This window comes from Mustela nigripes, chromosome 4 (genome assembly GCF_022355385.1).
Source record: "Mustela nigripes isolate SB6536 chromosome 4, MUSNIG.SB6536, whole genome shotgun sequence".
Lineage (NCBI taxonomy): Eukaryota > Metazoa > Chordata > Mammalia > Carnivora > Mustelidae > Mustela > Mustela nigripes.
Window position 1 is genome coordinate 129,857,084 of NC_081560.1, and position 16,577 is coordinate 129,873,660.

At 50.6% G+C, this 16,577-nt stretch overlaps 2 protein-coding genes across 2 annotated transcripts; one reads left to right on the forward strand and one right to left on the reverse strand.

Moving 5' to 3' along the window:
* The first annotated feature begins 1,705 nt into the window (after positions 1 to 1,705).
* ADO (2-aminoethanethiol dioxygenase) lies at positions 1,706 to 4,332 on the forward strand. Its single transcript, XM_059397491.1, has one exon. It carries the CDS (start codon positions 2,041 to 2,043, stop codon positions 2,851 to 2,853), a length of 813 nt encoding a protein of 270 aa, XP_059253474.1. The 5' UTR covers positions 1,706 to 2,040; the 3' UTR covers positions 2,854 to 4,332.
* Positions 4,333 to 8,824: 4,492 nt separating this feature from the next.
* Positions 8,825 to 15,648, reverse strand: EGR2 (early growth response 2). Its single transcript, XM_059397492.1, has 3 exons — positions 15,345 to 15,648; positions 12,661 to 12,769; positions 8,825 to 11,311 (listed from the first exon to the last, which is right to left on the reverse strand). Exons 1-3 carry the CDS (start codon positions 15,441 to 15,443, stop codon positions 10,062 to 10,064), a joined length of 1,458 nt encoding a protein of 485 aa, XP_059253475.1. The 5' UTR covers positions 15,444 to 15,648; the 3' UTR covers positions 8,825 to 10,061.
* Positions 15,649 to 16,577: the final 929 nt, after the last annotated feature.

The following is a 16,577-nucleotide window of genomic DNA, read 5'->3' on the forward strand; positions in this document are numbered from 1 at the left end:
TTGTGGGTTAAGCCTCTGCCTTCGGCTCAGGTCATGATCTCAGGGTCCTAGGATCGAGCCCCGCATCGGGCTCTCTGCTCAGCAGGGAGCCTGCTTCCTCCTCTCTCTCTGCCTGCTTCTCTGCCTGCTTGTGATCTCTCTCTGTCAAATAAATAAATAAAATCTTAAAAAAAAATTTTTAAAAAATCACCAAATATTAAGAACAGCTTCACTATTTACAGATCCAGCAGTGATTCTCAAACTGGGCTGATAATTAAGAATCACTCGGGTAGCACCTTGGGAAAAAAAATCCTAGGCTTCACACTAGTTCTTCTGAGTCAGAATCTCTGGGTTATGACCTCCAAATCTTTATTTTTGTGAAGTTTCCCAGGGGCTTCTGATGAGTAACTTGGGTTCAGAAGGACTGTTACCCTAACCCGAGCATTTTACAAGTGAATAAACTGAGGACCTAAAAGGGTAAGATCTGCCTAAAGACATACAACCTGTAAGTAGCACAGTAGGCTGGAAAGACAATATCCTGACTCTATAGTTAGTACTTTTAACACCAACTCAAACTGCTGTTTTTTGGTGTTTTTCTTTTTTAACTGTATTTTTTTTTTCTTCACTGCTTAGGCTCTGCTCATTCCTTACTATCCTTGTGCAACTTATTCCCTCACCTGTAATCTGGAAATAATAGTGCCCACCTCTTAAAAGAATTGCTATGAGGATCAAATAGTATAATATTCATTAGGTATAGAATGCCTCGCATATACTAAGTGCCCATTAGATACATTACACGACCCATTAAAAAGCCATGCCTTTTTGAGCTGGAGAAGATTTACAGAACTACTCCAATTACAAAATGACCAAGAAGCCCATGTTCCACTTTGGAAGTTCAAAGATACTTTAAACTCAGGGTTAGGTGAAGGTCAAGAGCTTGCCCGTTTCTCGCACACCAGTTTCTCACACGTTGCCTCAGAATCACCTAGTCAATCAATTTCCAGACCATAATCTGTATTTTCTTTAAAAGCCCCTCCTTACCTCCCCTCCTAACGTGGTGCTTCTTGGGCAAACCAAGGTTTGATAACCCTTAGTATACACAGTCCTTGGCCACTGCAAATGGCCTCTAGAATCCCAGCAAAACTATCGTGCTCTGTAACCGGAAGAGCAGCGTCATCACACCCTGATGCAAACAACAGCTGGGGACGGCTGTGCTGAGGAATCCTGATCACGAGGGATGGCCTCGACCCTCTCATCTCCCAAGAAACTTGGAAAATTACGAAAGTGCCGTCCAGTAATCTACGTGGCAGATAGTGCTGCCTAGGTGGTCAAGAAGACATAAAGTTAACTCAACAGCCTCCTGCCCAAGGGTAGGGCCGGAGAAAAGCGACCCTGCTGGGCGGAACAGGACCGAGCGGCGCCAGAAGGTTAACAACCCTTTTGCCCTGTTCCATGCAGTGGCCAAGACCCCAACACGCCACAGGCCAGCTGCCGGAAGTGCGTCACTCCAGTCTACTGGGGCTGCCGGGAGTTGTAGTCAACCGGCTATTTCTCTTGCGCCCCAATTCACCTTTTACTAACAAGCAAACACCTTGGAACCGCGAATAAGGGCGCTTCATAAGAAACAAATTCAATCCTTCTTTTTCCAGCTGACAAAGGAAACTCAGAGCTCCTCCGTAATCTCGGACTACAAGTCCCAGCATGCTCTGTAAAACGGCCAGAGCGCCGGGCCACCGTCGTAGGTGTGGGCCACTTGAATGGAACGTTGGGCGTAATGCAAAGCCTTCCACGGTCCGCGCGGCTGGTACCTGCTCCTTGGGCGTGAGTGAAGCGTGTGGGTCGTGCGCGTGCGCGCTCGCCGGAGGCGCGGGGCGGGTGCGCCGGACCGTTGCGGGCGTGAGGCTGCTGAGGGGTGCCGCGCGCCCGGAAGACCGGTACTTGCGGGGCCTCTAGCTTCGCCCCGGGCTGCGGGCAGCCCTGGCGGCCGCCGGAGACCGCAGAGGGCGGAGGAAAGCAGGGGGCGGCGGGGGCCGGCCTCGGAACGCGGAGGAACAGCCGAGCATGCCCCGAGACAACATGGCCTCCTTGATCCAGCGGATCGCCCGCCAGGCGTGCCTCACCTTCCGGGGCAGCGGGGGCGGCCGCAGCGCTTCCGACCTCGGCGCGGCACCGGGTCCCGAGGCCCCAATGCCGCAGGGCTTTTCGGAGAACCTGAGCAAGCTGAAGAACCTGCTGACCCAGGTCCGCGCCGAGGACCTGAATATCGCCCCGCGTAAGGCCACGCTGCAGCCATTACCGCCCAACCTGCCGCCGGTCACCTACATGCACATCTACGAAACCGACGGCTTCAGCCTCGGCGTGTTCCTGCTCAAGAGCGGCACGTCCATCCCATTGCACGACCACCCGGGCATGCATGGCATGCTCAAGGTGCTCTATGGCACCGTTCGCATCAGCTGCATGGACAAACTGGAGGCGGGCGGCGGGCAACAGCCGCGGGCCCCGCCGCCGGAGCAGCAGTTCGAGCCGCCGCTGCAGGCCCGGGAGCGGGACGCCGTGCGGCCGGGCGTGCTGCGCTCGCGGGCCGAGTACACCGAGGCCAGCGGCCCGTGTGTCCTCACTCCGCACCAGGACAACCTGCACCAGATCGACGCTGTGGACGGACCCGCCGCCTTCCTGGACATTCTGGCCCCGCCCTATGACCCCGACGATGGCCGGGACTGCCATTATTACCGGGTGCTGGAGCCCGTCAGGGACAAGGAGGCCTCCGGCTCGGCCTGTGACCTGCCCCGAGAGGTGTGGCTCCTGGAGACCCCGCAGGCCGATGACTTCTGGTGCGAGGGGGAGCCCTATCCGGGTCCCAAAGTCTTCCCTTGAAGCCGCTCGCGCCTGGCTGCTGTGGGCCGAAGACGTGCCCTGTTCACATCTGGGCCTCCCTGCCCGCGACCCACCATAAGGGCTTTGTCCGTACCCCCAGGCCTGGGCGTTGGATCTACTGGAATGGGCTGTAGCCGCTTCCTCCGGAGCCGTGGGAAGCGCTGACGTCTGGAGTGCAGCCACGGGGCCGGGTTAGAGGGTGGGGAAGGCGGGTAGACTAGGTTGTTTCCTGGCTCTGTCACTGCCACCGGGTTTTGATTTGGGGGAAAGGGGAGGTAGGGGACTATCTGAAGCGCTTCCGTCCTAAAGCCATAATGAAAATATTCTCTTCTCTGTTCCCTATCCTATACAAAATACACTAAATGCCCCCACCCCCTTTACCCGGGTAAATAGGGTTTGTTTTCCACTTACGTCCTATGCCCTTTTACTTATTGTTATAGTTTTAACTTATTGACTGCATGACCCAGTGGTTTGAATTGTTTTTAGTTCAAGTCATTGGTAAAAACTAGGCTTAAAAAGATGAGCTACTACTTAAAATGAGCTATCCTGCCTAATTCATTTGTTGTGGAATAGATCTTTTTTCCAGAGTTGGGGCATCACCCCAGTAACATAACTATGCATGTAGAGGACAAGATTTAGTTTCTTTCCTCCTCTTGCCCAGTAGCCACATCTGGTTTACTCTGGCAGCATCTACTAAGAAATTCAGCACCTGCATATCTCAGTGACAAATGGTCACTTAGAGCTTCTCTTCCCCATGAGTCTCCAGATCTGTGAGTTGAACAGATTGCTTGTTGCAGATTGACCTTTAATGCAAAAACTATATTATCCTCAAATGACTTTTTTTTTTTTTTTTTGTCTTCGTGTGCTTTAAGAAATGATAGGGTAATTCCAGGTTTTCTAAGGAGAAAATTCAAAGGAGCTAATCAGCATGCTTCCAAACAACCGAATGTAAAACACTCCTAGCCAGCTGTTGAAGTCCATGCCCCTATTTACTTCCAGTATTTTCCTGCAAAAATAGAGAAAGATGTTGATGGCTGTTTGAGATTCTCTCAGGAGCTCTAGTGTTCCAGAAGGCTGGTGGTTCCAGCTGTACTGTTTTGGTGGCAGTGTTCTCAAAACCCCTCAGAACAGTAGAGAGCCAGTTGTTGCTTCTTCCAGTGTAGTTTTCTCTAGGAAGAGAGAAGGCACAGATGATCAAGGCTACAGAATAGAGAATTACCTATACTGCTGGCCATTTTAGAGCATCAAAACTTGGGACAAAGTACTTCCTAACCTCTTAAACAATTGTGCTATCTGTAACTAGTTTTATTTTTGTCCTTTTAGGAAGCTCAGCAACTTTACCTTGTTTACAAATGTATTTACACCATTTGCTTCAGGCTATGGAGCACTATTGTTTCCCTCTTTTTACTATTTATAGGATTCTTTTTTCACAACACTTTTAATAAAAACAAACTGTAGAAATAAACACGTTAAAATCTGCCCAGCTGTTGTCTAAGCCCTCTTGATTGACTTGCCCAAATGGCAATCCAGTTCTAAGGTCTGTAATAAAGGGAGATTTGCTATTGGTGGAAAGTGTTGTCCCTGTAGAAAAACAGTATGTGCCCTTGCCTCTTTGTGCACACTGGGTTACTAATGGCCCAGAGTGAAGGAATATTTGTTCCCAGTTTTTTAGCTAGAAAAACAAATTCTTGATTTTTTTTTTAACAAAAAAGATGCTTATTCAATGCAAAATGCCACTCTGTTGTAAAACCTGAGACAGGCATAATGCCAAGCATTTCTTCCAGGATTGCTAACATTGTTTGTTGGTAGCTTCACATTCTGGTATAGTTTAATCTGCCTTGGAGGCAGTTTAAAGCACTTTTTAATGCCTTTCAGTTTAAAAATAATCCTAGATATGCAAATGATGATCTTCTTTAAAAAAAGTTCACAAAATGGGTTTTTAATAGCACAGTAATGAAAGTGTATGGTTAGCAATCACATAACCTCCCGGTCCTGAATTATAGCCAAAATTTGATTAACTTATAAAGATTGTTGATAGTGATATATATGCTATATAATACAACCTGGTGTATATTAAACCAACAAGAACTCATTCTTCCAGTAGGACAGTAATAAAGGAGGAATTGTTTTTCCAAACAATACAAGTTGAATTTAAAAAAAAAAAAAAAAGAAAAAAAAAACTACGGTGCTTTTCAAAAGAATAACTGAAATTCTTCAGGCCAGAATAGCAATATGATATCTAATTTATTTTGATAACAGTGAAACTTAGTTCATTAATAAATTCTGAGGAAATTAGTGGTGAAAACTGAACCTGTTTCAGTGAGCCACTAAGGAAAGAATATTCTTAATACAAAGAGAAAATGTGGTGCAGCAAAGCTGGTACCTCTGCATAAAAACTGTTGGTCATGACTGACTTGATGTGCTGCTGTTGTATTTCCATATATTCCTGCAATATATAGACTCTATTTTAGTAACAGCTGTGAGAAAAATTTGTCTTCCTCTACACAGACTAATGAGCACAATGATACTAATCACTTTTCTGTTGAATAACAAATGCAATAATTGCCTCTCATGAATGAGATGTCTGTCTCAATACTTCTAAAGCTTTTGTATTCTCTGGTTATATCAAAAGCCAGTTACATTAATGGAGACTATTGTGTACCTACCTGTTTTACGAGAATTGATTTTTTACAAAGTTTGATTTGATTTGCATGGGTTGAGTTTACACTAACTGCTGTTTATTAATGAAAATCAGGGGCCCGTTTTAAAGAAATACTTGTCAACAGGAGTGGGTTCTCTGAACTTTTAAGACTAATTAATAGTCCTTAAATTCTTCCAAAATCCACACCTTTTATTCCCCCTTTTGCATTGTCCCCTCGTAGGTGCCTCAGCCTTGGCATCTGAAGAAGGCTGTTACTGCTCCTCTAATCCCAATGACTATATCTTGTGCCCTAGCTGCACTGCTCAGCAAAAAAGCAGTATGTCTGTAATTCAGGATTCAGACCACTACCATTCAATTCTAAACTGAGGGCAGTGCCACTTCTGTAACCCTCCTAGTCTGAATTCTAAACTCCAAGTTAGAAACAAGTCAACCACTGAACATTTCAGTGTAATGAAGCACTTACTGTCAAGGAAATCGTTTGTTAAGCCCTAAATACAACATACTGAATTTTCAGATCCAGAGATGTTTATATTTCTGGATTAAAATCAGTGTACTTATGGAAAATAAAGGCATGTTTGAAATTGTTTAGATATTTGATTATTGCAAAATGGAGAAGAAAAATACTATGATGTCTACATTTTAATTACTGTTAAAGATTTAGTCTATACAGTAGGATTATATTATACTGGAAACAGGTGGCTTTCTGCAGATTCTAAAACCCAAGTAATAATATAAACTTAGTCTATTTCCTTGAGAGTGAGCTTTGAAACAATCTGATTGAAAACGTATCTGAAGCTGTCTAATCATGTTATTTTGCTACAACAGAAAATAGTTCCTTTTATATTTAAGCTAAAGGAAATAAACTAGTGCCAGAAAACAAAAATACTTTTATCCATGAAGGAAAGAATCTTTGGACTTAAATTTATTTCTTACCTTTACTTTTTCTGTGAAGTTTAACTGCCATTTGGATTGGCAGCATCTTAAGTAATTGATGCTGACCATTCATTCCCACCATATATATATACATAGACGTGTGTGTGTGTGTGTGTGTGTGTGTGCGTAGAACAGTTAAAATATCACTACAGCCACTTTTAATATGTATCAAGCAGTTTGGCTTAATTTCATTAGTGGTTGGTACTTAAATACACTGATTTATGAATAATTGAAGACCTGATTTAGGTTTAATAGACCTATTTTTGATATGCAGTGAACCAGAGCAAATGCATTATGATCTTTAAGCAATTATTCTCCAGAAGTTTGTGTGTGTGTGTTTTTTTAAGATTTTATTAATTTGAGAGAGAGCATGAGCAGGTAAGAAGCAGCCACCCAGGCACCCCAAGAAGTTATTTTTAATAAGGATGCCCAGTAACAGCTGTACTATCAGAAATATTCAATAAAGCATATCGAATGTAAAAGGAGCAGGCTGAGCTCTATATGCTTTATTTCTTGAGCAAAGTAAAAAATGAAACACCTGTATGACAATACCCTCGATGTTACAACATTGTTTTTAGATTATAAATTGATCTGACATGTTAAAATCAAGTAAAAGTGACCAAGTTGTCTGAAAAAACACCAAGATGTGTTCCTTATGGTATGTTATACCACTTCAAGCCCACATCAAGGTGAAAATGATTAACGAATTTGACAATCATCAAAATAATCTTACTCTTTTAAAAATGACTTCTGGGACACCTGGATGGCTCACTCAGTTAAGTGTCTGCCTTCAGCTCAGGTCATGATCCCTGGGCTGGGTGCTGGGTCCCGGAATTGAGCCCCGCATCAGGCTCCCTGCTCATCGGGAAGCCTGCTTCTCCCTCTCCCTCTGCCTGACACTCTGCCTACATGTGATCTCTTCTCTCTCAAAAATAAATGGATAAAATTAAACAGACAAAAAAAACTTTTTGTCCTGCTTTGTAAAAAGTTGAAGTTTTGGTAGTAAGGAAGTATTCATTAAAAACATAATTATCAAAATGTGGCATTGTTTTATACATATTTTAACAAAATTAGCCAAACAAGGATGATAATATGCTGATAAACTAGGAAATATAAATCTAATGGAGTAACACGAGCTACCAGAACAATCTGGCACTGCAGTTTAGAAATTTCTATTTCATAGTTACAGAAAGAGGTACTCTGCATCTTGGAAATACGGAAGGAGAGGAAATAAAAGGATTAATTACTTCCACAAGTTAGATCTCAAAATTCCAGTGTTCTGTAGGGCAAAAAGTAGGTGTGACTGTCTGCTGTTCTAAAATAAAGGCCTTCAATTATCAACCACGTATGAAGAGGGCTGACAGTGGCAAAGAACAAAGAGATGGCAGTTTTCAGATGATCTAGCTGAACAGTGGGTATTCCAACAGGTTGCACATGTGTGAGGATCCAGAAGCTGCGGGTGAACTTAAATGATATTGAGGCCCAATTTTAGAGTAGATAACTTCACAGAGACCCAACCACTTACTTCATATGACTTTTATATTTTAAAACCACTGCTAAAGGCTTGCAATAAAATGAACCCTATAGTGTATTCTTTTGCAAACCATTAGCCAGTACCCATGGAGGCCCATAAATGCCTATTTAATTTGCCTATTTAATTAGGCAAAAAAGTGTCTTTCTTTGAGATTTTCTTAGGTTGCTGTACACCTATCTTATCTAATGAGCTGGGTATTTTGATAGTCTCTAGACCCGCCAAACCTATAGCAGATTAGTGATCCTTCCAAATAGGGCTAATCAGGGAGAGAAGACTAGAGAGAAATGAGTCCTGGGGTAATTCCTTTGGCAACCCATTAATGCTGCCTTCAGCAGTGTCTGGGTGCATTTCTGATCTGAAGAGGCGATAGCCTTTTTCAAAAAGTTTTCTGTGGTCATGAAACTAATCCTGGAACCTAAAAGTCATTTCCAGCTTGACCACGCCACCACACTTTCCACAAAGCCACATCTCGTCTGAGTTCCTGGCCTTGGTCAGGGTTCTGAAAGGAGCCACAAATGTGTAGTCTCCGAGTGGGCACTTGTTTGTAAGTATTTATTTTCCGGAGCCCACTCAGGAGCCAAGAGAAGCTATAGGCTGTTATAGAGGACGGAACAATGAGTCAAAACAACGCCTCCCCACTTTTACACTAATGCATGGGGGAAATCCCCGGAACACTAGTGTTTGATTATGAATGGAGATTGCTTTGGGGGTGAGCGGGCTGGTGTTGAAAGGCCAGCAAAGAAAATTTGGAGATCCTGGCTTGGTCAAAGCACTAAAACCCACTGGATAACCATGGAATTCCTGCCCAGGAAATCTTTCATAAATGATTTCTGCAGCAAAGATATTGTTGAAAAGTATTTATTTACACTATAGTCATAAACCATCCATTATCTGAACTTCAGTTAGTGGTTTTTGCGTTAGAATAAATCATTTATAGTTCCACAACTATTAAGAGCTAATAACCAAACAAGTCAGCTCCAGTAATATTATTTACATTCTTATCTGCAATTCGACTACAAAGGTAACACTTTTAAGTCACAAAACAGAGCATACAAAAATATACTTTCTAAAAAAAAAAAAATCCAAATATTAATAGGCAGAAATATACAGCCATACTAAACCCAGGGAGTGATTTTTTTTTCATAGTAAGGCAACCCATTTACATGCAGACCCTGTAACATTGTCCACATCACACAAGGCACCGAGGACACTTCCAACACGACTGCATGCATCCTAGTTTCAGAGAATATATGTACATCCCCCTTTAAATAAGTTAACCTCTGACTCATTGCGAGAGATCATAAATGCTTTACTTTTCTTCCCAAAGGTTCAGAACTTGGAGAACAGTGCACATCAAAAATACACAAAATCTGAGTGGATATACACTGAAAAAATAGCCTCTCTGTTTCTCAACTCAAAAAGGAGCAGATACTGCTATGTCCCTCCCATCACATTGCACTTCCGTTCTCTGAGTTTATAATACATACTGCTTAAAGGGGTGGAACAACTAGATAAGCTTTGATTCACTGTTCTAGGGCCACAGAATGCAGCATAAAGGCCATGCTTCATTCACTGTACAGAATCCCCAAATCAGTCCCAAGCCATAAAGTGCACATCAGCTTTCCTTCTTTCTGCTGCCCCCACCTGAAGGGAGCAGCATCTCCCAACCTACTGTAGAAAAAGTCTCCAATTGGGACGTCCAGAGTCAAAAAATCTGTAATGGGACAAAATATGAGAGAGCAGGGGAAGCAAAACCTGGTCAAACAACCCTTTAAAGCAGGGTCAGGCCTCAGCCCTCTAGGCCAGGGGCCCCCACCTGACCCCCTTCGGAGCCTCCCCACTCATTAACTTGAGGTGAGAGTCAACTCACCTAAGAGACACTAAAGTGGACTAAGTTTCAGGAAGGACCTGCTTCTAGGTGGAAAGGGGGCAGTGCTGGGCTCCACCAAGGCCCTTGGCCCAGGGAGGGGACAGAGGGGCAGGACAGGGTTGGTAGTGTTTGTTGTGCAGCTCGAGTGGACCAGGGGACGAAGGGCCTCCGGGGCCTCAGGGAGCTGGTGTGTCAGCCTGAGTCTCATCTCAAGGTGTTCGGGTCCGAGAAGAGCAAGGGGCCAGAGATCCTCCACCCAGCGGGCCGCTGGTGCTGCCGCACAGGGGCCCCCCAGCCTGTGCACTTCCGGGGCACGAGGCCGTGGACGCAGCTGGCACGGCTGAGGAGGGGGCACTGCTTTTGCGCTCCTTCTGTCTCAGGTGGATCTTGGTGTGGCGCTTCCTCTCGTCACTCCGGGCAAACTTGCGGCCGCAGTAGTCACAGGCGAAAGGCTTCTCGCCCGTGTGGGTGCGGATGTGGGTAGTGAGGTGGTCACTGCGGCTGAAGTTGCGCATGCAAATCCGACACTGGAAGGGCTTGTGTCCTGTGTGGATTCGGATGTGTCGGGTCAGCTCGTCAGAGCGGGAGAAGCGGCGGTCACAGCCTTCTGCTGGGCACGGGTAGGGCCTCTCGTGCACTGGGGTCTTGCTAGGCCTGTTGGGGTACTTGCGAGGCCTCAGAATGGGCCGCAGCGGCAGGTGGTGCGGGTTATAAGCGGCGGCCGCAGCGGCGGCTGAGCTGCTGCCAGGCAGCCGGGGTCCCTCACTGCCTCCACCAGCCCCTGGCCCTGTGGCCCCAGAACTGGGGCCCCCCAGGGTGAAGTTGCGAATGGTGGAGAGTGGAGTGAGTGGAGGAGGGACTCGCAAGGAGTCCAGAGGGCAGGGAAAGGGTTTGCGGTCTGGGCCAGCTGTACCATGTAGGTCTCTTGGACACTGTGGTTGGAAGAATCCAGGATAGTCTGGGATCATGGGAAAGAGACCGGGGTCCGTGGCTGGCTTAGGGGAGGGGTAGGAAGGAGGTGGTGGGTAGGCCAGAGAGGAGGAGCTGGAGGTGGTGGCTGCTGACAGGAATGCCGAGGGGTCCTGGTAGATGTCTCCTGCACAGCCAGAATAAGGAGGAGGTGGCGGTGGAGAGTACAGTTGGTCCAGGTCAGGCTGGGTCTGAGACATGGTGCACACACCCAGGGGTCCTGTGGCCAGTGGGTTGGGGGAAGCAGACGTGACGCTGGACGAGGCTGTGGTCGAAGCTGGGGAGGTAACCCCTTGCAGGATGCCTGCACTCACAATATTGATGATGCCTTCTGGGTAGCAGCTGGCACCAGGGTACTGGGGGTCAATGGAGAACTTGCCCATGTACGTGAAGGTCTGGTTTCTAGGTGCAGAGACGGGAGCAAAGCTGCTGGGATATGGGAGATCCAAGGACCTCTTCTCTCCGGTCATGTCAATGTTGATCATGCCATCTGGGGAGGGAATAGAAACAATGGAGGTGGAGCAATGATAATGCAGCCAAGAATCTCTTGTTATCCCCTCTAATTAGAGGCCCGTAGGACCTCTAATACGTCCATTCCCAAATCCCAAGATCCTGGCACAGTAGAGTTGGGGCAGAGTCCAACAGGTGGGAAAACCGCAGACCAAAGACAGTAAGAAGAGGGTAGCCCAGGATCCCACAGGCAGCCAGTGACAGTCTGGGACTCAAACTACCTCCAGGAAAGCCAGGATGAGCTACTCCCAACCCCCCCACACACAGCCATCTGTGGCTCTCATCCCCAATAAAAATACCCAATAATAGCAACAACAATATCAAAAATCCCCCATCTGCCTGGAAATTCTCTCCCTCTTCTTTGTCTGGGGGTCCCACGGCTGCGGCTCCAGAGGAGACACTAACCAGGAGACTGATCCCAGCCAGTGCCGCTGGAGAGGGGAGCCTGAGAAAGAGATCAGTGATTTCTGGCTGCTACCCCTCCGCGGTGCTTACCTCCCTCCCTCTCCCGCTGCGCTACAGCTGACGGCTGCTGGAGGGTATGGGGCGCTGCAGTGGAAGGAATCGATAGGTTTCCTTCCTTTCCCAACCTTCTCAGCCTTGTCCAACACCCGCACGCCCCAGCCCAAAGCCAGTAGCGGAGCTTCGAGGAAGGAGCGGGGACAGCGGCGGACCACTTTCCACTGCATCGCCAAGGAAACCAGCGGCGCCGGTGCCCCCGCGGGCCTCCTTCGGCAGCCAGGGGGCCGCTTCCCGCCGTTGCCCGCCCTCCTCCTCCTCCTTCTTCCCGCCTCGCCAACCCCCTCAACTTCGCGGGCGGCGCGCAGGTGGGGGCGCTCCTTCTGGCCGCTCCCGGAACGCGCTCGGAGATTTTTCCCGGGGTCGGTTCTGCCCGGGAGGGAGCGGCGGACGCTTTCTTCTGGCGCTTCTCGGCCGCTCGGCTTTCCAGCTCTCCTCCGGAGCCCCGAACTTTCTCGTCACTTTGTCCCTTCCCCGGGAGAGGGGAGGCCTGGGTACCGGCGGCCCACGAGCCGGCACAAGCCCGACGCCTGGTCGGGCACCTCTTCTACTCTCATCCCCGCGCCCGCCGGGGGCTGGGCGCGCCGCGGCGCACGCACGCCCGCTCCCTGACGACTGGGTGCTTTTGCCCGCGCGCCCAGCTCCAGCGATCGGGTCCTTGCTCCCGCGGGCTTCTCCTGCACCGGGCAGGGTCAACACCGTCCACCTCGCGCCCCAAACCTCTCCTCCAAGTCCTGCACACGCACCGCACCCCACCCACCACCTTCGAGCCGCGTGGGTCCCAGCCCGCGAAGGAGGCATGCGGCTTACCTCCGGCTACTCCGTTCATCTGGTCAAAGGGGCCTCCCAGTTCGGCATTGGGGAAGATGGTCACCGACGTGGCGGCGAGGTCCTCCACCGGGTAGATGTTGTCAGACAGCTGGTGCACAAAACCACTGAGAGTTACTGGGATTTTGTCTACGGCCTTGGCGGTCATCATTTGCTCCTCGCACAACCTGGAGACCCAACTCCCTCTCTACCTGGAGCGTCAGAGAAGCCGTTTTGGAGAGGGATTGGACTGAGTCTAAGTTGGTATCTCCTTTTGCCCTCCACGCTTAAAAGCAAACACAAAAAAAAAAAAAAAAATCCAACAAATAAAACTAGCAAACAAGTTGCTATTTTTTCTAAGAAAGAAGAAAATGACTATTTGCCACTGACTCTCTCCTGTGTTCCGGCTGGGAAGCCAGGAGTTGCTGGTGTAGTGTTGTTATAACAGTCAGTGTGTCCCCTCGCCGAGCTATTAATCAATTGCTGCTCTCTCGGTTAGACGGAAAGTGTTGCTGTAAGTATTTATGGGCAGGTCCTCAATGCCCGTGACGTCGCTGCCCATATATGGACTGAGGAACAGGGCTGGGCCAGGCGGCTTCTTGCCGTCACATGGCCGATTTGCATACGGGCTCGGCAGCGCGGGCTCCGCCGGGCTCGCGACTCCCGGCTCTCAGCGGGGAATCGCTGGGGTCTTGGGCGCGCAGCCCGAGGCCCAGTTCCCATCCTGGGCGCAGGGCCCAGCTGGGAGCGAGCGCGCCGCGAGTCTGGCTCAGGCCACCCGGGAAGAGCTTGCGGGTCCTAGCTGCGGCGAGGTCTCCCCGGGCGGGGAGGAATTCCGGTTCTCCGGGACTTTCCAAAAAAGGCGAAGATCCGGTGCCGGCGGCTCCGCCTCCCCAGCCCTTGTTTGGGAGCCATTCCGGAAAATTAAACTTCGGAAAGAAACCGAGCGGAGCCGAGACACTACAGTCAAACCCCTACTCACTTTCTTGGCAGCTCAAAACCGCAAGCAAAAGGAGGCACCGAAGAAAAAAAAAAAAAAAAAAAAAAGCTGCATGCATTCACGGAAGCTGACTGTTTTTTTCTGAATTACTTGGTGGAAAGAAGTGGCTGGTGATAAGAGTGAATGCGGTATTGCTTTTTTGGAAAGTCTGTTCTATTTATACAGGAGCGAAAACGGAACAGGTTTGGGGTTGTTTGTTTGTTTAAGTATTTCGGGCATCTTGGGGCTGGGAAGTAGACCCTAGGAGGATCAGAATAACTGCGGCGAGCTTCGAGAGAAATCCTCAGCCGGAGACACCCCCCCCCCCCTCCTCTGCCCGCGCGCTCCCCGCCCCCCTTCAGCTGCTGCGCGGAGCGGGCGCCCTTCCCGGCGCGTCTGGGCGGTCGGCTGTGTGGGGGCGTCCAGATGGAGGCTTGGACACTCACCCTGCCCCGCCGCGCACACGCACACACACTCTTACACTCACACACGCTCCACTTCCGCTACACACACTCCCGCCCCCGCTGCCTTCTTCACACACCCACTCGCACACCTTACGCTACACACCTCCCTGTTGACAGCGCGCCGGGGCGCCTGCTTCGCCAACAGAGCGCCCGGCCCGCCAAGCGCGCGCCGGGGCTTGCTACACTGGGTGCCTTGCCAAGACGCCCCTCCTCACCTTCTCTCGCCGAACCGGCAGCCCCCGACCCCCGAACGGCTACACTCGGCGGGTACGCCCTGCCCTCCCCGGAGCCCTACTCCACAACACGCACATTTGGAAGAATCTTGTTGCTTTGCCTCGCCAAGAGCCACCTCGGTGAGCCCAGCGAGGTCCCGAGTGACAGCCAACTGCGTCGCTAAGGCCAATTTCGAGCCGCCATCACCCCCACACGCGTTTCCCTTTTCGAGTAAAAATAACGACAACAACAACAAAACTGTCCCGGCTGGAAACCTTCCTGTTTAGTTCCCAAAGCAATTAAAAAAAAAAAAAAACTTTCTAGAGGTCCATAAAGCGGTGGGTTCTGGCTCGCTGCACGCACCACTCCCGCCTCCCGTCCCACCGCCGCAGCGCTCCCGGCTTGACCCGGGCCCCGCGGGAGGCTGCTCCCAGGTGCCCAAGCCGGCCCGCCGCCGCCTGCCTGGTTTCGTTGCGCCCCAAAGCCGCCAAGACCTGGGATGAAGCGCGGGGGCAGCCTCTGGGGCCTGGCCGAGCCAGGCCCTTTCCCGCCCCCGGCCCGGGACGGCCCCAGCCTCGTGGGGGCCCGGGCGGGCGAGAACCACGACGCCACGCCGTGGAGGAAGCTAGGCGCTGCAGGCGGCTCTCCCGCCGCTCACCTGCCGCGGCCGCCGCCGCAGCCAGCCCGCTCCCACCGCGGCGGGCGCGCGGCGGTGAAAGCCCCGGGGGAGGCCGGCAGCGCCTTCTGCTCCTCCGCCCAAGCGTCGCGTCTCCCCCTGCCCGCCGCGGAATCGTCTTCTCGAGCGGCCGACCACTTTCCTGACCAAACGCCCAGAAGAAGATTGGGAAAGTTTACCGCTCGCACTGCGCGCTCTTTTTCCAGTTGGAGATAAAAATAAAAGGGAAAGGAAGGAAATCATAGCGACGTTAGTGCCCTTGTAGATACCCCACCCTCGGTGTAAACGTGCAAAGTCCCATTTCTTATTAAAAAAAAAAAAGAAAGAAAGAAAGAAAAGAAAGCTGCGCTCTTACCACGTGCGCCAGCCCACTCCGCCTGCGCTCCGGCCGGTCCCGCGGCCCCCGCGCTGACCACCGGCAAGACGACGCCTCGGAGGGTAGCCCGACTCGCATCTCCAGCCTTGAGTCCGAAGGAAGGCGGGGTGGGGGGGAGCCAAATTATGCAAATGTGGGTCGTGGCAGCGGGACTCGGGTTACGGCCCCCGCCGGCCTCGTAGGTGAGGCACCCACACGCACCCAGCAGGAGCTGGCGCGGCTACTGCTAGAGCTTCGCTCCTCTCCACGCACATGGGCGGGCGAGTCGCCGGGGCCGCCCCGCGGCGGGTGCTGCTGACAACCCCGTCGGTGGCCACCCCGCGCCGCCCGGAGGGGGAGCTCCTGGACTCCCGAGTGCCGGCTGAGAAGAGCGCAAAGGGCCCGACGCAGGATGGGGGCGGCACTGGCATAGGAGAGACTTGCGGTCCTCGCCTGTTACCCTTCCCGAAGGAGGAGGCTGAGTTTGGGGGTGAGGCCGGGAAGGGGGCCCCACCGAGGAGAGGCGGGCTTGTCTGGCCCGTCTGACAAGCGCATTAGAGTGCGCAAGTGGGAGTGACTGACCCTCTGGAATTATCCGGAGCTTTCCAACAACTCAAACCTCTCTGAAGAGCTACACCCTGTCAAACCTGCGGTGTGCCTGGGGTGGACTGGGGTAGGGGCGACCAAGAGCAGCCGAGAGGCTCCGCCGGCTCCCGGGAAGGCACCTGGGACCAGTCCTGGGAGGCCCTCCCTTGAACCTCTGCTGGAAACGGGTCAGTAGATACTTCCTGTAACCACCTTCTTCTTTGTCTTCTTTTTTAAAGAATGCTAATGGAACGAAGTCTAGGCACACTCATTTCAAGCAAGCCACTCCGTGGTAAGCAATAAGAAAGCTAAAGTGACTTGCCTAAAATCACGCAGCTGATAAGTGGTGGTGTTCAAACTTGCAGCCTGCTCTTCAGACTCCAAGTACAGTGTTCTGGTCGCTACATCCTTCTCTGGGGTGGGGTGGGGTGGAGTGGGGTGGGTTTCCGGGTTTCCCTCCGGAAAGGGAACAGCTATTTGAGTATTGAGAGACTAGCTGGGCCCACTAGAGAAGAAACAGGTCACCTGCGCCAACTTCATCTCTTTTCTTTGGTATTTCTGAGGAGAGGAAAGCCGACGTCAGGGCTTTCAAACGGCAAGGGCCAGAGGACCATCATGGACACACACCGCTCCCCAGGGTGAAGGCAG

Bases quoted from the DNA above. Each gene is read 5' to 3' on its own strand.
- EGR2 (XM_059397492.1), bottom strand. From the start codon at position 15,443: ATGCGAGTCGGGCTACCCTCCGAGGCGTCGTCTTGCCGGTGGTCAGCG. The intron at 12,770-15,344 runs GTAAGAGCGCAG...TTTGTGCACCAG, and splicing joins GGAGTGGGCTGGCGCACGTG to CTGTCTGACAACATCTACCC. The intron at 11,312-12,660 runs GTAAGCCGCATG...TTCCCTCCCCAG, and splicing joins GATGAACGGAGTAGCCGGAG to ATGGCATGATCAACATTGAC.
- ADO (XM_059397491.1), top strand. From the start codon at position 2,041: ATGCCCCGAGACAACATGGCCTCCTTGATCCAGCGGATCGCCCGCCAG.